General features: G+C 44.7%; 1 protein-coding gene across 1 annotated transcript in view; it reads left to right on the top strand.

Annotated features, from left to right (window-relative positions):
• Positions 1–17774, top strand: part of LOC110311189 (uncharacterized) — a 50293-nt gene extending 32519 nt beyond the window's left edge. The window contains exon 3 of the mRNA XM_021184433.2: positions 17426–17774. Coding sequence (XP_021040092.2) covers positions 17426–17774 — 349 coding nt within the window. The remainder of the gene's footprint in view (positions 1–17425) is intronic.
• Positions 17775–22181: the final 4407 nt, after the last annotated feature.

Genomic DNA, 22181 nt, shown 5'->3' on the forward strand with positions numbered 1-22181 from the left:
TTGGAGTGCCTCTCTGAGCCTTCAGGTAAACAGAGGATTTTACACTTAATCAGACCCTTAGGCTTACATGCTCAGACAAAGTTCCTTGACCTGATTTGTAGTACAAATCCCGAGGCATCCTAGGTCCCAGCCCCAGCTGAGGAAGTGGGCACTTAGAGCCTTCTCCCTGAGACTCTCTGTGCCAGGTAAACATTTGTCACCGTATTCCCTGACTCAGAATGAACCTTTCAATATAATCTCCCAGACTTAAACAGCAAGGACACATGGAAAATGAGCCTCCCAAGGCTTCCTACCTTTTGACTGTTGGCTTTTAAAGCTGAATCTTGGGCCCTAACCTTGTTCTTCCCCCTGGATAACAAGATTGACAGGGTAGTCACTGGCCCAGCAGGAGGAGAGGATCCATCTCTTTTTGGCAGTTTGCCTTGACCCTGAACTAGAAGCAGCTTTCTGTTGAGTCTGATTTCCAGAGTGCACACATTCCACCTTTGTGCTAATTTACTGGTAACAGAAGGTGATGCACCATGACATCCTTAAACCCAGGAGCTGGGGAGAGAGGTGTGTTCACAAGCAAGCAGGTAGAACAGGGAAGGCCTTGGGGGCCTTTTCTCAGAGCACTGGCTATGGAACAGGCAAACCCAAATGTGACTCTGAGTTGATTTATTTTTAGCTGTGTAACCCTGGACACATTACTAACCTCCCTGAACTCACATGTCCTCCTTGATGAATACTTAGTGCCAGTACGTTCATGTGGTATAGATGTACTCTCCATGGGATAATGGTCTCAGGGCAGGGCCTGGCTTTATGCCAACTATTTCCTTTAATGTTCACAACACACTAGAAGTCTGGTAACATTATGGAGCCTTTGTAACAAGCCTGCACTCAACAGTTACACACACACACTCCTTTCTCTTGCCTTCTCTGATTTTGGTACAGGCCATCTCTACTGTGCTGCTGCTCTGGCCATGGACTGCCTGGACCACCCTCCACCATCTCTACACACCCAAGTCAGCCTCTTTTTCTTAGCCCTACCTCACTGGCCTGGCTCACTGGGATGCACCATTATCCCATGGAATCGTCTAAGTCTCCTTAGAAGTGAAGCCGGGTGTGGTAGAGCACGCCTTTAATTCCAGCACTTGGGAGGCAGAGGCAGGCGAATTTGAGTTCGAGGCCTGCCTGGTCTACAGAGTGAGTTCCAGGACAGCCAGTGCTACACAGTGCTGTCTCCAAAAACCAAAGAAGTGAGCGGTGCTTGTGCTACACCTGCCCCCAGGCAGCTGGCACCTCTGCCCCCTACCCCATCTGTTACAAAGAAACAAAACAATTGTCCTCCCTCCGCCAGGACTGACCTTTTTGAGAATGATAAATAGTATCTAAGTATCTCATCTTGGAACCCTGAGCAGGGTACCCTGCTTTGAGCCGAATCTCAGCAGCTATTGTTGTGGGAGTAAATGCAGAGACCTGGACGTACTTACCGTGGACAATGAGAAATAGACTCATTCTTCAGAGAAGCAAGGAAATAGGAAAAGACAATTCCCCCTCTCAGCATACCTATTTGTAACAGGGACATTGCAAGCTCTGCTTCATCCAGGCAGAAAGTGAAGGTGGAGGGAGCTAAGGATTGATGTTCTGGGCACAGCAGCATGCTGGGCAGTCCCCAGTGCTTAGCACATGTCATGTCCTCACAGTGACTCTCCTGCAGTGCTATAGCCCTTCGTTTGTAGATGAGGAAATGGAGACCCGGAGAAATGATGTTAGAACCTACATTTCCAAAGCTCATCTCAAGGTGGGCTGTGATCTCTGCACTGCACCTGAGATGGGAGTGTCAGGGGGGCCCTTTATTTCTATAATTCATCATTTTGTGCCTCCAGCACCCCAAATCCTCTTGAGGAACAGAAACAAACAAAAATTGATTGAGTCATTTACACCACAGGTGGCAGGACCCAGCCCCTTGTGCGGGGACAGTTTTCTTCCCAATAGCACTCCCCTTTCCATAGACCCCCCCACAGTTTGCCCGCAGGCCTGAGTGCTCAGTGGCCTTCTGTGTTCCCCCAATAGGTCTCTCAAGGGCCTCTGAGTCAGCGAGGCAGCAGCAAGGGAAGAATGGTCCTGCTTCAGGCCCATCCACAGCTAAGTATACAGCAAGGTAGATATGAGATGGGCTCACTCACAGCACATCTACAGGGCAGCCTCCTCCTGGGATTCCTCACGCAGGAAGACATACAACTGCACCTCTTAGCATCCCCAACCCAAACCCCAACCCCAACAGCTGAACTGACTCCTAGCCTTCCCTCTGAAGTTCAAGCCTGCTAGTGAGCCAGATTGCCATGTCTGCCCCTTGTTCTTCCTTCCAACTCTCATGGCCACCTCTCTCCAAGTCACCCGGTACCTTCCCACTGCCATAGTGGTGAAAGGGCTTCTCTTACTCTCCACAGTGTGATCAGAATCTTCCTAGCTCTCCTCCTTCCTGGGACGCTATCATCACTCCTCCTTTCTTGCAGCTATTGTGATATAATGGCTGTAAGGAGAATGTGTTCCTCATCGTACCTGCAGCACGAGGCACCAAATGCAAGCACATTCAACCCGAATGCTTTGCTTTCAACCACCACTTTAAAACCCCAACAGAAGAACTACACTGGACTAAATCTGGGATTTGAACACAGGTCTAACCCAACCTCAAACAGCCAAGTTCTTCCACTTAACTAGTTCTCTCTTTCTCTGTCCAAAAAGAGCTCCTTGTTCCTCCAAGACTGTGCTGGGTTATGCATTCCACAACAGCCAGGACAGGGTCTCCAGCTCCACCTGACCCTGGCTGTTCCAGGCTCTCTCCCCACAGGGATCTCCAGTGTAGACTCAGACACAAGGTTTTCAGAGTGGCAATGCAAAACATCTCTCTTTGAAAGCACTTGCGTGTAGGCTTCCCTGCTTTGGCTCGCTTAAGGCAGACTTGAGTGGCCTTTTAATAGGTTTGTTTTGTGGTTGGTTTATTCTCTGATGGGGTGAGTGGATTTCATTTAGCTGTGTAAAGAAGGAGAGGCAGTTTATAAGCCAAGTGGAGTGGCTGGTGTCAGATGGGCTGAAGGATGCTGAACGTTTTCACAGGTCTCTCCACCCCCTTGAGCACCTGACGGGGGGCGGCTTTGCTGTCTGGTGGCTTTTATTTTGATTTTCCTTCAACCTCTCAGGATCTGTTTAATTCACCTGGAAAGCTGCATAATCTTGACAAAGCTCAAGACAAATTAATGAGTTGATTCTCTCTTGCTGCTGCTACTTTCTATTAGCCAGATGGAAGACCCAGCAGTGTACTGTGCACTCAAAGACTGGATGTACCTGTGATAGCTATTCTTGGTCGTCGGCTCAACTACATCTGGAATTAATTAAAACCCAAACATCTGCATACTCTTGTGAGGAATTTCTTTTCTTTATTAAATCATTTGAAGTGCAAAGACACATTTTTAATCGGGATCTTTTGAGGGGAGAAGATTGACCCTTAACCTGGGTCCTACCTTCTGCTGACAGCCCGTATAAAGGGAATGAAGAAGGAAACTTGCTTGCACTCTCGCTGGAGGACCATTCCTTCACTGGCATTGGAGCCTATGCCTTTGAGATCCTGGTGTATGCTGAAGAACAGCGGAGACATCCACACTCGTGGGCTGAACAACTACTGGATTCTTGGACCTCCCAGAGACAGCCATTGTTAGACTAGCTGGACCATAGCCTGTAGTCATTCTAATAAATCCCATTATATAGAAATTCATTCCCTAAGTCCTGTCCCTCTAGAGAACCCTAATACAGTACCTTTACCAATGAATAAAGTAGAGAGTTAGATTGGTGGTGATGGTGCATACCTTTAGTCCCAGCACTCGGAAGACAGAGGCAGATGGATCTCTAAGATCTCTGGTCTATTGAGTGAGTTCCGGGACAGCCAGTTTCTACACAGAAACCCTATTTTAAAAACAAAACCAAAAAAACCAAAATTAATCGTTTTTTAAAAGTAGAGAGTTGAGGGTGTTTCCCTGGTCATTCTGATGAGTCTGAACTATAGTTGCTAAAATGTGTCAGGTCATAATTTTTCTTGTCTTTCCCTTTTTTTATTTTAAAGACAAGATTGGGTTTAAACTGGACTAGATTGTAATTTTCAAACAGAAGCAAAAGTATTGTGCCTCCTTAAGTGACATTCATTCTGAATGTGGCTTAGAGTGGCTTGGAAAAACCCACTCTAAGAATTTAAGTCAGCAGGAATGTATTGAGTTCCTAATGCATGGGGAGATCAGATTGCAAGAGAAAGCGAGGTAAGAAATGTACCTCAGGAGGTTCATGGCTGGCAGGAGATAGGGGAAGCATGAAGTTTCTACTCTGCCCAGGAAAGTGCTCCTGACTTAGCCACACCCCTTTCCTGGTACCCAGCAGCTTGGTTTCTAGGAAGATGGGCTCTGAGAACTATCTCTCTGTCCTTTCCTTCTGCTCCCCTGGAGTCCTAGGTCTAAACTCTCCAACACATCTATTTACATGTTTGAGTCTTTACACACTAGGTTACCATATTTAGCAAATAAAAAGGTACAGTTAGGCCTAGTGGCATAGGCCCACAGTCCTAGCACTCAAGAGACTGAGGCAGAGTTCAAGGCTAGCTTGGGCTATGCGGCAAGACCCTGTCTCAAAACAAGCAGAAGGGTATACACCTACATAAAAAAGGTACCCATTTCTTTTTTTTTTTTTTTTTTTCCTGAGACAGGGTTTCTCTATATAGCCCTGGATGTCCTGGAACTCACTTTGTAGACCAGACTGGCCTCGAACTCAGAAATCCGCCTGCCTCTGCCTCCCGAGTGCTGGGATTAAAGGTGTGCGTCACCACGCCTGGCTAGGTACCCATTCCTATCTGATTTCGTGTTTGCTCCATTTTACCCAGCAACCCTGACTGACTTGGGTCATCTCCTTATTAGAAGATGGGATACTCACTCATACCTCCACTCCAGTCTCTTTCACAGCCTCTCTTCCCTCTGTGGTCTTTAAATTCTGGGTGGCATCCCGAGAATTACAAGCCGCTGTTCTTTTCTCTCCCCCATCATCCTCTCTATGACAAGTTCAACATCAGCACTCTCTCGGTCAATGTGGTACATTGTAATACATAATAATGTATCAACATCTGGTCCAGAGAGCATACCCTCCCAGACTCCCTGCAGATATATCCACCTCGTGAACACATGGGCAGCTCCAAGATGTGCCAGAGAGCCCCCAAATTCAAAATATTGCTCAGTTCTCTACCCTGTTCTCCCAGTCTCTGAATTAATGTTATTTTGAGCCACTTTCTGTATCATAAACCCAGCACTAGTGTCTTAGTTAGGGCTTCCATTGCTGTGAAGAGACACCATGACTACGGCAACTCTTATACAGTCAGCATTTAATTGGGGCTACTTACAGGTTCAGAGGTTCAGTTCATTATCATCATGACAGGAAGCTTGGCAACTTCTAGGCAGATATGGTGCTGGAGGAGCTGAGAGGTCTACATCTTCCTCCTAAAGCAGACAAAAGACTGACTTCCAGGCAGGTAGGAGGGTCTCAAAGCCCACCCTCATGGAGACATACTTCCTTCAGCAAGGCCACACCTCCTAGTAGTGCCACATCCCATGGGCCAAGCATATTTAAACACAGGAGTCTATGGGGGCCAAGCCCATTCAAACTGCTATAACCACCTTTGTCACCCAGCTTTTATCTCCCATATCTGCTGTTCTGCTTCCCGGTTCATCTGTCCTCTAAAGAACTGTCGGCCGTCCCTCCTCTCGCCCCGCCACTGCGATTACAATGCTCCCTTCTCTCTATGTCCTTCTTCAGTCCTCTTCCACACTGTCCTTTGAAGGCTGTGGCCCCTTCTCCTGCTTCTTTAGATCCTCATCAACCAGTGAGAAACTTGACCTGTGGGACTTGTAAACGGCCAGCTCTGCAAACTGACTGTGACACAAGATAGCCCTGGCCATGCTGACACAGGACACCCCTGGCCATGCTGACACAGGACACCCCTAGACATACGGAAAAGGCACTCTCTTCCCCGGCTGTGGTTCAGAGTCTGCTTAAACGGGTCAGGGCTCTTCCTGCCATCCAGCCCTGCCTTTGCCTGAAACTATGGAAAAACACTCACCTTCACACTTTCTGTTCTTGAAGAAGCCTTTTTATATCCTCCATGAAGAGGGTACCAAGCAGGGAAGAAGGGTGGGGTTCTCTGTATCTCTTCCCTTAACCGTTAGCGAGAACCTTCTAGAATCTCTGTTAGAAAGCATGAGAGTGAACTCGGTGGTAGAGCATTTGCCTAATACAATGATGAGGACCCAATTGCGGACAACATCATGTGATATTAAAAAGGGGGAGAAAAGTCTCCCAGAATAATTATCTGTGTGCAAGACTTGAATGTAATATAGTTTCTTGTAAATTATGCCAGACTCAAAACATCCTAAACACTGGGACCATATTTTAAACAGTATGTAGAACTTTATAAATATCTTAGTGGGTCAGTGAGATGGCTCAGTGGATAAAAGCCCTTGCAGTCTGACAACCCAATTTTGATCCCTAGGACCTACTACATGCAAGATACAGGCCTATTCCTATCAGTTGTCCTCTGACCTCCACCTGAGCACTGTGGCATGTGCCATCCCCCCCCAACCCCCCCCCTCACTTGAAATAAAATTTAAAACATATTAAATGTTTTAATTTAATATATTAAATTATTAAAGAAAATATATTTAATATATTAAATGTATTTGTTTTGTGGTTTAAGACAGAGTTTCTCTGTATAGCCTTGGCTATCCTGGAACTCACTCTATAGACTAGGCTGGCCTCAAACTCAGAGAGAGATCCACTTCCCACTAGCTCTCAAGTGCTGGGATTAAAGGTGTGCAGCATCACTGCCTGGCTAAAATGTATTAAGCTTTTTACATCTGTAGGACTATGGAATCCAACACAGGAAATATCTACATACCAATCATCTAGCTGACCTATACTGGCTGATTTTGTATCAACTTGACACAAACTGGAGTCATCAGAGAGGGAGGAGCCTCGCTTGAGGCAATGCTTCCATATGATCCAGTCATTTTCTCAGTTATGATCAATGGGGGTGGGCCCAGCCCATTGTGGGTGGCGCCATCCCTGGGCTGGTGGTCCTGGGTTCTACAAGAAAGCAGGCTGAGGAAGCCATGGAAAGCAAGCCAGTAAGCAGCGACCCTCCATGGCCTCTGCATCAGCCTCTAGATTCCTACTCTGCTTGAGTTTCTGTCCTGACTCTTTTTTTGGTGATGAATAAATAGTGATGTAGAACAGTGAGCCGAATAATGCCTCTCCCCAACTTGCTCTTGGTCATAGTGTTTTGTTGCAGCTATAGAAACACCATAAGACATGACCAAAATCAAGATTTTGTTGTATTTGCTTTCAATCTTTTCCCTTCCTACTATCAACTGCTAGAAGCATTATCTGAAGCAAGAAGAAACCAAAGCATCCCCGTGTGAGATCTTAAGACCTGCTGGGCAGGAGGAGATCAGAGAGAAGGAGAAACGGGACAAATGGAATCTGTCAGTATGCTCTCGTTACAGGATTTGAAGTGGCAGAATCTCTTTTTCTTTAAATGCCATTTTCCCAGAGACCGCTGACCTACCAAGCTGTATACCCTGGTAACAAACTGGAAGCATAATGGTGGGGGGATCTTATTTTCTTGTGGTAATTGAAAAAGATGGCAAGAGTGTAAAAACATCAGACTGCTTCAATCTGCTTCAGTACTGTTTAAAAACTCTCTGCTCCAACCCAACAGCCTGTGTGCTGACTGCCTTCAGATGGTACCACGGCAAGCATGGTTTCTCTTGCTGGAGAGATGGCTCAGCGGTTAAGAGCACTGAGTGTTCTTCGGGAGGTCCTGAGTTCAATTCCCAGCAACCACATGGTGGCTCACAACCATCTGTAATGGGATCAGATACCCTCCTCTGGTCTGTCTGAAGACAGTGACAGTGCACTCATATACATAAAAAAAAACAAAACAGAGAGAGAGAGAGAGAGAGAGATTGACAGCTGAGAACTTTTTTCTCCATGGTAGAAAGAATATTTGAAGAAGGGAGATTATTTGCTGGTGGATTTGAGTTTGAAGCTTGAACTTTAAGGGGATTTTATGGATTGTCATGTCCCAGGGGATGAGCAGCTGACCTAGGTCACATGCCAATCCACTCAGAGCTGAACAATCACTGAAGAAGCTATGAGGCACACAAATGCATAATGGTTAAAAATAATAAACAAACGAAGCTTCTGTGTTTTCCTGCCTGGGAACAAGGGCCTGTTCTTCTGGTCTTTATACTGAAATAGTGAGACTCTGGGGGCGGGGGAGGGGGGGCCTAGCAGTTGGTAAATGATCTAAGCAAAGCATTGCACCATTGCATGGAATTGGAGAAGCCCAACTTCACTTGGGACTGTCTCAGAATGAAGGACTGGGGACAAGCAAGTGGCCTGGGCCTCCTGCCACAGAAAGTGACCAAAGAAACGAAATGTCTTTCATGAGAGAGTGGCTTATTTAAAATGTTTCCTCATACATGGAAAAGCAAAAGTCTGCTTTGTCTCCTAAAAGTTACATCCTTATCCCACCAGAGATGACAGTCATTAAAGCAGCCTTTAAAAGGCTTGCAGAACTTCCCGTTTGAAAGTAGAATGCCTTGCTTCGTTTCATGTGGCATAATTCACAAAGTACAATGCCCGATTTTAGTTCTTTGGTTTAGATGGTCCCACAACTCGTTTTAGTGCCTCTTGCTTGCTGGGTGGGAGTGGAAATGTGGGTGGGGGTGGGAGCTGAACCTTGTTGCAGCTTGCTGATCTTAATATCCAAATGGTAGGGTAGTTTCAGCACCCTGCACAAGCCAGGCCTGAAACACCTTTTTTTTTTTTTTTTTTTTGGCTTTTCGAGACAGGGTTTCTCTGTGTAGTCGTGGCTGTCCTGGAACTCACTCTGTAGCCCAGGCTGGCCTCGAACTCAGAAATCCGCCTGCCTCTGCCTCCCGAGTGCTGGGATTAAAGGCGTGCGCCACCACGCCCGGCCCTGAAACACCTTTTGAGAAAGGAGTAGAAATGCATAGTTCCCTAAAGAAACTTTCCAGAGCTCTTTTTAAAAATCATGTATTTATTTTATGTATATGAGTACGCAGTTGCTGTCTTCAGACACACCAGAGGAGGCCATTGTATCCTGTTACAGATGGTTGTGAGCCACCATGGGGTTGCTGGGAATTGAACTCAGGACCTCTGGAAGAACAGTCAGTGTTCTTAACCGCTGAGCCATCTCTCCAGCCCCCTTTCTGGAGCATCTTACCAGGATGCCACAGGGCACATGGAAGAACTGGTAGTGTTTGTGTTTGATGGGCAGAGAGCTGAGGAACCTGCCAGGTTCCATTCCAGCAAATGTCCTTTAAGAGGTGATGTTTTCTGAGCCTCTCTCTACTAGATACCATGAAGAATAAGAGGAAAATCATTGGATTTTCATATTGTCATTTGCTCATTTAGTCAGTCAGCCAACCCCCCCAAATTAATCTTCAAATCCTTATTATTGGTGAGCTATACTATGTTAGATACTAATAGATGTGATTATAAAGAATAAAAAAAAAAAGAGGTGTGCTGGTTGTCAACTTGACAAGCTTAGGCACACCTGGAAAGAGAACATCTCAGTTGAGAAATTGCTTCCATCAGATTGGCCTGTGACATGTCTGCGGAGACATTTCTTGATGCCAATTGATGTAGGAAAATGTCTTAGTTAGGGTTATATTACTGTGTAGAGATACCAGCAGCCAGGCCATTCTTACAAAGGCAAACATTTAATTAGGGCTATCTTACAGTGTCAGAGGTTTAGTCCATTATCATGGGAGGAAGCATGGCAGCATGAAGCTAGACATGGTGCTGGAGGAGCCGAGAGTTCTACATCTTGTTCCAAAGGCAGCAAGGAGGAGACACATTCCACACTGGGTGGAGCCTGAGCACTAGGAAACCTCAAAGCCCGCCTACTTAGTGACACACTTCCTACAACAGGGCCACGCCCCCTCCAATAAAGCCACACCTCCTAATAGTGCTGCTCCTTTGGCCAAGCATCCAAACACAAGCAGGCATCTATGGAGGTCATTCCTACTTAAGCTACCACAGAGGGCCCAGCCCACTGCCATTCCTAAGCAATGAGCCAGGACCTTAGCGGAAAGGTAGATGAGCAAGCCAAAGGGAACAAGCCAGTAAGCCGCACTCCTCCGTGGTCTCTGCTTCAGCTCCTGCCCTGAGTTCCTGTCCCCTCCATTATGGTGGGCTGTAAAGTCTAAGAGAAAATAAGCCTTTTCTCCCAAGTTACCTTCGGTTTATCACAGCAACAGAAAGCAAACTCGGAGAGCTGTGAATGTATTTTACAAAATACAATGTGTTCTTATCTGCGTTGCTTCAGGGAACATAAAACAGGAAGGATCCTCAAACTCAGAAAGTTTGTGATCGCACAGAGGCGTGAATAATAAGCTTTTTATCATTATAACACAGTACCCAAGGCAAATAGCTTAGGACGAAAAGAGGTTTTAGTTCACAGTTTTGAAGGTTCACAGTATATGACTGAATGGGCCCCACTCCGCCTCTAATGGGGGCCTTGCTACAAATTATAGTGAGAATGTTACGGAGAGAAAGCACCACAAAGACAACAGGAAGTCAGAGGGAAAGGGGAGGAGCTAGGCTTCTTAAAGGACACCCCCACCCCCATCCTCTCATCCCAGGAATTCCCAGGGCTGCAGAGAAAAACCTCAATCCCTTTATACAGCACACCCCCAGAGGTACAGGCGCCTCCCTCTGCCAGCCCCGCCTCTCAGGGGTTCTGTCTCTGCCCAGGATGACCCCTCTGAGAACCAGGCTCCTAACATATGGACTGCTGGGACAGAAAACACATTCAGCCAATAGCGGGGAGGTGTGGGTAAATTGCTGTGTTACCAAAGTAAAATAAACTTGAGGCAACAGGAAAAACGAAAAGAAAAGTGCCTGGCAGGGAATGAACAGCTCCCCTCTAGCCTCATGTCAGCACTTCACAATTCAGAGAGCCAAAATGTGGAGAGGCGCATCCATCTTTGACAGAAGTTTGGTTTGAACAAGATCTAGGTGCCAGACTTTGAACAGAGAGGACTGAGAGACTGTGCATTCTTCCCCTTCAAACCACTTAAAGGTGTGTTCTCTTAGTTTTCAGCTCAACATGTTCAAATACAACAGTTTAAGTACCCTTGCAGCATCTGTGCTTTGAGATTTAGGGAGCAAAAGAGAAGCCAAAATCATGGACCATAATTCATGTGAAATTAAACCTATCAAGGTTTAAGTATTGAACTTAAACAATATTTTTGTTTTGTTGTTGTTGAGACAGGCCTCTCTATGTGGCCCTGGCTGTTCTTAAACTCAATATGTTGGCTAGACTGGCTTTGAACTCACAGAGATAACTCCAGTCTCTGCCTCCCAAGCAAGTACTGGTATCCATTGGGGAGTGGCTTGAGCTATTTTTTTATAATACTTTGCTTAGAGAACAGGCCCTCCATGACTTAAAACATAATTTATTCAGCAAATGCTTTTTAATCTCAATTCTTTATTCTGATAAATGTTCTAATATGACACAGAAAATGGCCTTCCTTGGTATAAAATGTAAGTTATTTTTTTCCTGTAGTGATTCACCATCTTGTGGTGTCTCACATTTCTCATTCTGGATGCCAGTTGCCCTTAGACAGGACTATAGATAAGAAAGATGTGGGTGTTTGAGAGGAATGTGTACTGACATCAAAGATTCTCTGACAACAAGCACAAAGTCCCCACTAATAGAAATGTGCGTGTGTATACGTGCGTGTTGTTCTCTCTTCTAAAAAGAGAATTTTAAAAATATCAATTTATTACAGATCCAGGATAGTCTGGAATTTGCATTTCTCACTCTGCTTATAATTTACAGCGTTCATATTGTGCTCATAATTTTCATGCCCTGGTTTTCTGTGTCTAAGAAGCTGCAGCCCTGTCTTAGAAAGTCTTCCACGTTCTTAAAGCCAAAGAATTAGGGAATTTGCCAAGTTATGAACTCAAAGCAGCCTTCACTTCCTAGCTTGAAACAAAAAGTTTGCTTAAGAATACACATAATTAGCTGAAATCTCAGTTCAATTAAATAAGACATATAAATTACTCACATGCATTTTCAATATATTCTCGGACTTCTAAAGGTCCATAATAAATGCTTACCACCTGGAACCAGAAGCCTTGAAAAATGAATTTTGTTTCAGGGGGTCAGAACAATTCTGAGGGTCTCCTGCACCCCTCTTTGTTGAGGCAGAAACGAAGAGAAACAAGGTAAGTCGGATGACAAATATAGACAAGGTTCTTCGGACTGAATGAGTGTGTACACGCTTTCCTGTTTCCATCTGGATCCTTTTCAGTGTGATTGCTTATTTTTAGGTTGGCATTTTCAACGGAGGATGAAGTGGCTTCAGGAAATGATGTGAAAGGTTAAGATGATGGACGAGAGCTGTCAGGAAGGCAAACAGCCCCCTATGTTCAGTGTATCCATAGCCTCCATTTTATGTACAATGTATCCATAGCCTACATTTTATGTTTAATGTATCCATAGCCTCTGTTTTATGTTCAATGTATCCATAGTCTCCATTTTATGTTCAATGAATCTCTTAGGGGGAAAATACCCCCAGATATCGGTGCATCTGCTCAGTCAGCACTCGGGAGGCAGAGGCAGGTGGATTTCTGAGTTCGAGGCCAGCCTGGTCTACAGAGTGAGTTCCAGGATCAGCCAGGACTACACAGAGAAACCCTGTCTCGAAAAACCAAAAAAAAAAAAAAAAAAAATCTTTGAATCCTGTAAACTCAAGTAGCCAAGCCTTAGTGTAAAGGGTTGTAGGAGAAAATGTGGAACATGAAGACACACACACAGAGAGAAGGGGAAGTCATTGAAAAATGAAGTAGGATCAGCTTGAATCAGGTTTATACTGTTTCAAAGCCAAGAAGTCACATGGAGGAGAGGTATGAGCAAGAACAATGGATAAGCTGGTATGCTGCTTCTTGGTGAAGTTGGCCATGCTACCAATACTAACTCCTCCCACACTCTTCAAAGTATCCTGGAAGGAGAAAGTTTTGATATTTGCATACATAGTCACTGTTCTAACATTTTGAGAAGCCCTAGATATTTTAGAAAACTCCATATTGTCTTAACTCCTTTTTGTAGTATTGAATGAAATAATTCTTACTGTGCCTTTATGAATTAGTTTTTGTTTCCAGAATTCTTTTGTGATGATTAAGAAAATGTCTAAGTCTATTTACAACCTCCCCAAACCTTCCCCAGTCCCTTTTTAAATTTTTATTTATTTGTTTAATGTGGATGTGTTCAGTTCCCAGCACCCACGTGGTGGCTCACAAAGGTGAGCATACATACACCCAGGCTCGCACACACAGTAAATTACTTTTAAAAACATTCTTAAAAGACAATAAATTAAAGGTTTGTATGAAGTGGTCAAATATATATGTTAAAGTTATTTTCTTTGTCTAGTGTTAACATGTCTGACAGAGTCACTCATGGACCCCCCAGGAATGATAAGTAAAGAAGTGACCTAAAGCCAATAGAAGGCAATTCAATTTCTGCCTAAAACTCACACTTAGGGAGATGTCAGGGGAGGGACCATAAGTGTACTTCAGGGTTGTGGTTCCTGATTCATGCTTCAGTGGATAGCCCTGCACCCATGTGCGCATGGATAGCAGTAACCGGTCCTTTCATGTGATGATGCAGCCATCATTCATGGTGACGTCATTTGCTTTTCAAAAGATGGTTAAGTCAAGGCCAAATGTTGAAAAGATTCTATGATTTGTAACATGTTACAGAATTATTTATGGTTTCAAAACAAAATCTGTGCCAGAAACAGATGATAACAACAGACTTGGAGATTTTGCATTTTTCAGTGGGTTCTGCTAACTTGAGGGTCTTGAACATGTGTCTTCAAGGTGGAAACCAACTTATCAATATAAATTAAGATTAATATAATCATATCTATATAATATTAAAATATAAACCATAGCAAGCATTTCAAGCGAAACTGAAATCTGGCAATCCCATATGAAGGCAAAGAAGTTTACACATTTCAGCATGTTGGCTAAATACAGCCCTGTGAACCTTGGAAAATATATAACCGTGCTTTCTGATTTCATTTATGAATCTGAAAACAGATTTGAAGATTTCTGGGAAATATGGAGCTGGAGAGATGGTTCAGCACCGAAGAGCACTTGCTGCTCTTGCAGAGGACCTCGGTTCAGTTTCCAGCACCCACATAGTGGCTTACAACCATCTGTAACTCAAGTTCTAGGGAACCTGACACCCCCTTCCTACCTTCAAGTCACCAGACATGCATGTGGTACACAGACATATATGCAGGCAAAATACCCATACATATAGAATAAACTAAATAAATCTGAAAAATAATATAAAAATAAGATTTCTGGGAAATAATTGCTACTTTGATATGGGTTTTTTTTTTTTGCTCCATTTTCAATTGACATAAATCCTCTACCTGCCAATTTTCAAATAGACTGCCTAAAGCTCCAGTCTGACATTCAACTTACCAATAGGTGTAATCATAGCCCTTTCCAACACTTATCCAATTCTGCCTACCTCAGAACAAACGTCATTCCCGTCTCAGCCATGCTTCATTCACGCCCTTGTCTTTTGACAGCAGCCACATTTGAGAACAACTCTTTTCAGGAATGAGGCACACAAAGGGTAAAACCAGAGTCAAAGCATCCTCTGAGAACGCCTTCAGAGCTCACCAAGAACTGCAGCTACACCCATCAATGGGAGAGCCCTGTACCCATCAATGGGAGAGCCGTGCTCTCATTTCTCAGAAACAGCAGGGAATACATCACTAGTTTTACAGAGCCCTTTTTTCTTTTACTTTAAAGTATTTTAAATGTATTTATATGTTCTGAAACAAGGGTTCTCTGTGTAGCCCTGGCAGTCCTGAAACTCACTCTGGGGACCAGGCTGGCCTCGAACTCACAGAGATCTGCCTGCTTCTACCTCCTGAGTGTTAATTAACTATATATTTTAAAATACATTTTTAAAAAAATTAAGTTTTTTCACTACTCATGTCCATTTTCTTTATTAGTGATCACAAACTTTAAGATTTCGAAAGACTTCTCTAAACAGGGCAGCCCATCTTTAGGATAATACTTATCTGTGGTGGCAGACATCACAAAAATTATACATAGGTCTTATTTCTGTTCACAGCTCTAATTAAAGTTTGTTAATGTGTGACCCAAGACAGCTCTTCCTTGTCCAGTGTGGCCTGCAGAAGCCAAAAAGTTGAACTCTAAAGTCTTCCCTAGTACACGGGCTACTTCATGGAGTCTTGCAGAACCCCATTCCCAGCCTGACTCCAGACTGGAGTCATGCTCAGCCAGGCACTTTGTCCCTGGTGAAATGAGAATCTAGTCACAGCAATGGTTTCCATTCCTGCCCACCCCCTCCTTAAGGTCCTATACACTGATCTGTCAGAAGCTAAGCATGGTCTTCAAAACTGATACAAGGAAGAACACACTGTTCAAAGCTGGCAAAGATCCTCGCCTTTTCCTTACCCTTCTTCATACTCCCTTCATGCGTGCTACCCAAAGCCTCCTGTGTTCCTGCAGTAAACCAGGCCCTATGGTCGGTGCTGGAATTATAAAGACAGGAGTCTGCTCCCATACTCATATTCTAATGGCTTAGGTCTTGAAAATATGAGACCAGTGGAGTACCACATATCCATAAACTTGTTCAATATTTTTGGTTTCCTGATTATATTTAACATTGGGAGTCATGAGTTCATTGGTTCTTTGTCTCTTATACCAGATACTTAAAGCATTTAGGGAAAAAATGTCACTTAAAAAACTGTAAATTAGTCAGGCAGAGACGGTGCATGCCTTTAGTCCCAACACTCCGGAAGCAGAGGCATGTTTGATCTCTTGAATTTGAGACCAACCTGGTCTACAGAGTGAGTTCCAGGACAGCCAGGGTTACCCTGTCTCAAAAAAACTAAAACAAACAAATAAAAAGCTGTAAATTAAGTTGGTATAGTGACACACACATTAGATCCCAGCACTCAAGAGGCAAGCAGATAGATCTGTGGGAGTTGGAAGCTACCCTGATCTACATAGTGAGTCTGAGGCCAGCTAGAGCTATATAGTGAGACCCTGCCTCAAAAAAACAAACAATGAAAAACAAACCAAAAAAAAAAAAAAAAAAAAAAGCTGTAAATTAGGCCAGATGGCCCGGTGGGTCCTGTGGCCAAGCCTGACAACCTGAGTTCATCCCCAGGATCCACATAGTGAAAGCAAGGAACCAAATTGTCACACACACACACACACACAAGATTAGAAAAGTGACTTTTAAAAGAACCTCAAGTTAGCCAGCCCCATCTCAAGTCTCCAGTACAGTTTTTTATTCCCCTTATGTTTGCTTACTAACTTACAATCATTTTCATTTTAAGTGGTTGGAGACATAGGCCAGGGGTAGGTTGCTCGCCATAATAATAATTTTTAAATTAAAAAAATATCCTCACAAGAAGTTTTAAAAAACAATGTAGAGTTCCTCAAACCCACCTCCCCCCATAAGTGACACCTAATATGACTGCAATAAAATATCAACCCCAGGAAGCTAAGATTGGGAAAATGCTATTAAGTAAAATCTAGACCTTATTCAGTTTTTAATAGTATCTACATGCACTGACACACCCTGGCTCCACATGTAGATCATATAACCATTGCAAAAATCAGCATATGGAAAGGCTGTATCAAAAAATAAACTCCAGCATTAGAGTCACACCTCCCTAACACGTCCCTGCCCCCTGACAGTCACCAGTCTGCTCTCCACAACTCCCATTTGAGGATGTTAGGTAAGTGGAATCACACAGCGTGTGACCTTTCTTCGTCCCCACAGAGCCCCTGTGACCCTTCCCAGGTGCCTGGCTCTGGCAATCTCCCTTCCTTTCACCGCTCAGTGGTCGGCCATTGTGTGGAGAATCAGAGCTTCTTTAATCTGTCACCCTCTGAAGGGCAGTTGAGTTGCTTCTAAGTTTTCTTACTAAATTGAATAAAGCTACGTTTGAACACTCATGTGCAGTTTTTGTTTTCAATTCTCTGAGATAAATGTTCAAGAGGAAAATGCCCAAGAGTAAGTTCAAGGTTAACTTAATTATATATGTGTATGTATGTGTCTCTGTGTGTGTCTCTGTGTGTATTTAATCCTGTGTGACAGCCTTTAATAACAGCTTCACTGTCCACTCCATGGGCAGAAACACATGCCTGGCACTGTAAATCAAGCCAAGAGTCCATGGTTGGGAAGCTCACAGGCCCCAGAGGTGAGCCTCCTACTGATATTCTGTCCTCTCAATTCCTGTTTCTCGACCCATAGACTTCTGCATCTCTCAGACCTCACCGGAGAAGTTTCTCTGTGTAGTGGGCAATGGCTGATGAAGACTCACAACTGGTCAAGGATAGAGAAGAAGTGTCAGTGCAGTGTGCAGCTACAAATATTCAAGGATCATTCGAGAAGAAGAGGTGGGAAGATTCCAGGAGCCAGAGAAATGACTGGACGCTTCATGAACTCACAAAACCACAGCTGTGACTGTATGCATAGAATCAAGCCAGACAGCATTCCAGCTGGTCACAGGGAGGGGCTCATGAGCCCGGCCACTGAGGGAGGCACTATTGACAGTTGGTGGCTTCTGAGGGCAGAAGAGTCAGTTTTCTTGAGGATGTGACCCTGGTTTGAGCCATCGTCCAGGGGATGGCCCCACACCAGTGAGTATGCAGACTGCATATATTGGACATATTGGATTATTGAAAAACAAATAAAACAACAAAACCAAAAAAACCAGAAGACACGAAGTTGGAAAAGCAGAGAGGATAGGGAGTTGGGGGTAAATCTGGAAGAAGTTGGGGGAAGAATCGGGGTGAATATGATCAGCGCAATCCTGTCATTCTCAAAGAATTAATAAAATATATTAAAATAAAATTTAAAAGCTATGTTGAGACACACTTGAACATAGTACCACTTGTTTGAAATATTCAGTTTAATAAGCTCTGGTCAAAGTGTGAAGCCATCAGATAACTCTTGCCCAACCAAGATTTCCTCATGGCATTGGCAAGCCATTACCTGCCCCTGCCGCTCATCTTAAGGCATCCACCACTCTGCCTGTTACTATAAGGTATTTCTGTTACTATAAGGTATTTTGCACTTTTAGAAGTCGTGGTAAATGGAATCGTATTCTCGGGGGTGAGGGGAGGCCTGACTTCTTTCATCCAGCGTGATTATTTTGATATTCACACATGTTATCTTGTGTAACAATTTCTCCTCTTCCACCAAGTTACTATTTCATTATATTGGTATAGAGACTGAGGAGATGAGATCCAAGGTAAACAGGAAACTCATGCATGCTTTCTGTGCAGCTTGCACACATAGCCTGAAGGTCATTTTACAACACTTCCAGTGAACCTGGCTTTTGTTTATGATGCATCACCTAACACCAAATACAGAGTTTTCTATTTAAAGCATAATGCAAGCATTCAGACTGTTTCAGATTTCACAGCATTTCAAACTTTGGGCTTTCAGGTTAGTCGCGCCGTATATTGTGTGACCATTCGCCCATTGGTAAATGCTTCTGGTTGTTTACAGTTTGAGACTACTGAAAATCAAGCTGCTGTGTACAGGCCTGGTGGATGTCCTCAGGACACACTGATGCGCTCATGCCACCAAGAAAAGGAGAGAAAGTAAGGGTACTGGCTTTTGCCAGAGAATGTTCCAGAGTTCTTGCTCGCACCCTGGCTTGCCAGCAAGAACTACGCTGCAACAGGATCCTTCTGCACACGTTTATTGGGAGAGCTTGATTGCAGAGGCGAAGAGACCCCAAGCCCAGAACTGGTGCTGCTTATATAGGCCTAGGAGAGGCATGTCTCACACCCGGATTGGTTATGCATGGGTTATGCTTACCACCTCATTTGCATGCCTCACATCTGATTGGTTAACTTGTCTCTCATCTGATTGGTTAATTCTCAAAACCTCATCTTGGCAAAAAAAAAACTTTACTGCCTATGTATGCGTGGTGGCCAGCGGTAGCCAGCGTCACCCTGCAACGGCGGCACATGTGGCTTCCCACACAGAATGAGAAGACTCTGCTGGAGCAGACATGCCTGCCTTTCCTTTGTATTGGACTCCATATTCACACAGCTCTTTCACCTTCACTATTGTCTCTGACTTAACCCAGGAATCGTCCTGGCAACTGAGGCAGATGCTATTCTCACCATTTCACAGATGGGAAGACTGATGCTCAGCCATAGCTATGTGAGTTGTCCAGTCACACAAGCTCAGATTTTAAATTGTTCTTACAGACCTAATACCTTAACCATCCAGGAATCAGGAATGGGGAGTTTCAGATTACCCACCTCAAGAAATGTTGCTTTATTTCAGAGAGTCTCATGCCTGGCTGCAAACTTGCTATGGAGCTTCAGATAATCTTGAACTTCTGACCCTTTCCCCCCTCCCTCTGGAGTGCTGAAATTACAAGTATGTCCACCATGCTGGGTTAATGCCGTGGTGGGGCGGGTCTAACCCAGTGCTTCCTGCATGCTAGGCAAGCAATCTCGTGACTGCTCTGCCTCACCAACCCTAAAAATTTTAATGTGTACACAAACTCAATTATTTTCAAGAATCATCCAACCCTCTTATTTAAATTGTTTGGGGAAAACTAAAGGAAATCAGTTACTACCACTAATTTGTCAGATTCTCCCAGAATATAAAGATATTATGTTTTGAATTAGGAGGATTTAATAGTCTTTTTTTCTTACAAACATGTGGGAAGCCACATGTGCCGTTGCAGGGTGGCACTGGCTTACGATGGCCACCACGCATACATAGGCAGTAAAGTTTTTTTTGCCAAGATGAGGTTTTGAGAATTAACCAAAATTAACCAATCAGATGAGAGACAAGTTAACCAATCAGATGAGAGACAAGTTAACCAATTAGATGAGAGAGAAGTTAACCAATCAGATGTAGGCATGCAAATGAGGTGGTAAGCATAACCCAAGCACAACCAATCCGGGTGTGAGACACGCCTCTCCTAGGCCTATATAAGCAGCACCAGTTCTGAGCTTGGGGTCTCTTTGCCTCTGCAATCAAGCTCTCCCAATAAACGTGTGCAGAAGGATCCTGTTGCAGCGTCGAGCCAGGGCGCGTGCAAGACAAACACATTAGCATGTATAAGCAGGAAGTTCCTCGTGTGATATGATGATCCTGGGACATCTTCTCACTGTAAGAAACAAAGGGAACTTTTCAACAAATTTTATGGTATGTGTGTGTGTGTGTGTCAGAGAGAGAGAGAGAGAGAGAGAGAGAGTTGCACATGTGCCATATCACCTATGTGAAGGTCAGGGGACAACTTCAGGTACCAGCCCATCTTCTACTTTGAAGACAGAGCCTCTCTTGTTCATTGTGTGTGTACCCAGCCAGCTGGCCCGTGAGCTTCCTAGGATTCTCCCATGTCTGCCTCCCATCTGACAATATGGCACAGTGGACTCGCAGAGGCAAGCTCCACTGCATCTGGCTTTTACATGGGTTCTAGGACACGGGTCCTTACGTGTGTGCAGCAGCCACTCAGCCATTTCTCAGTGCCTCAACTAATATTTTAAAGATATGTTTTATTATTGTATGTATTTGAGTGCTTTTCCTGAGGGTTTATGTGTGTATCTAGTACCCGAGGAGGCCGGAAGAATACCTGGTTCCCCTGGAATTGGAGTTATAGACATTTGTGAGCTATCATGTGGGTGCGCAGGATTGAACCCAGGTCCACTGGAAGAACAACCAGTGCTCTAACTACTGAGCAATCTTTCTAGCACCTCAACTAATTTTTTTCCTTTTCTTTTTCTTTTTTTTTTTAACTTTTTATTGGTTCTTTCTGAGTTTCACATCATGCACCCCACTCCCACTCATTTCTTCATCCCCTCATATCTGTCCTTCACCCTTGTAATCTACCCCTACCATAAAAACCAAAAACAACAAAAACAAAGCATAGAAAATATTTCATCGTGGAAACCGTAGTCTATCCCTCTGTCCACACACCTTCACTTGCAGATGTTCATTGCAATGAGTCATTGGTCTGGTTTAAGATCTTCAGCTTCAGCCGGGCAGTGGTGGCGCATGCCTTTAATCCCAGCACTTGAGAGGCAGAGACAGGCGGATTTCTGAGTTCGAGGCCCGCCTGGTCTACAGAGTGAGTTCCAGGGCTACAACAGAGAAACCCTGCCTCGAAAAACAACAACAAACAAAAAAGAACTTCGTTTCTCAGCACATCCTCAGCTGTGCTCCTGCTCCCAGGGGTCCTGGTGAAGGATTCACTCTCCTGAGTGCTGCAGCAGAACTCATGACCCTGGGGACAGCTTACCTGACTGCCTGAGGTGGCACGCGCGTGGCACATCTCGGGAAGGAGTGTGGCATTACCTCTGCACCTGTGCCACCCCATGGAAGATGAGTGGCAAGGTCAGCTCTCCCACATTCATGCCCTCAGGGCTGGCTCGCCCCCACCCCCACCACGTGCTGCCTGGGTGAGGACAGGGCATGCTCTCCAGAGTGCTGCTGCTGGTGAGAGATGGGGCCAGCTCTGCAAAGTGACACAGTGGGGGAGGAGTGGAGCCAGTTATACACAGGTCCTGGACATTCTTGTGGTCCCCAAGGGACATCCCCGTGTTCTCTAGTGGTAATATGAGCCGACCCCGGCCATTGCGTAGCCAGGGACTCAGACTTGGCCCTCAGCAGCAGCTTGGGCTGGGACCTCACCATGGCCCCAGGTGGCAGGGCTGACCACTCACAGCAGGCTACTCCTCTCTACCCTTGAGTCTCTAATTCCATTTCCATAAATCTCAAGCTGCTCCACTTCTCCTCCTCTTCCATCTGACCACCACATACTTGCACATTGCGGTGGCTCCTGCGGCAGGCTGGACACGTGGATTGCAGGCCCCAGGGTGGCATCCTCCATCCACATTATGCTTTATGGTGTGACAAGCAGGTGTCTATTGTGACATAGAAAGGAAAGCAGGTCTGTGGGTGACATGGCCCTCTGCAGGTCTCTGACTTCCTCCTCCCACACTGTGCTGCCTGGATTTGATTTGATTTGATT

This window comes from Mus caroli, unplaced genomic scaffold (assembly GCF_978045245.1).
Source record: "Mus caroli unplaced genomic scaffold, Mus_caroli_1 scaffold_17, whole genome shotgun sequence".
NCBI lineage: Eukaryota > Metazoa > Chordata > Mammalia > Rodentia > Muridae > Mus > Mus caroli.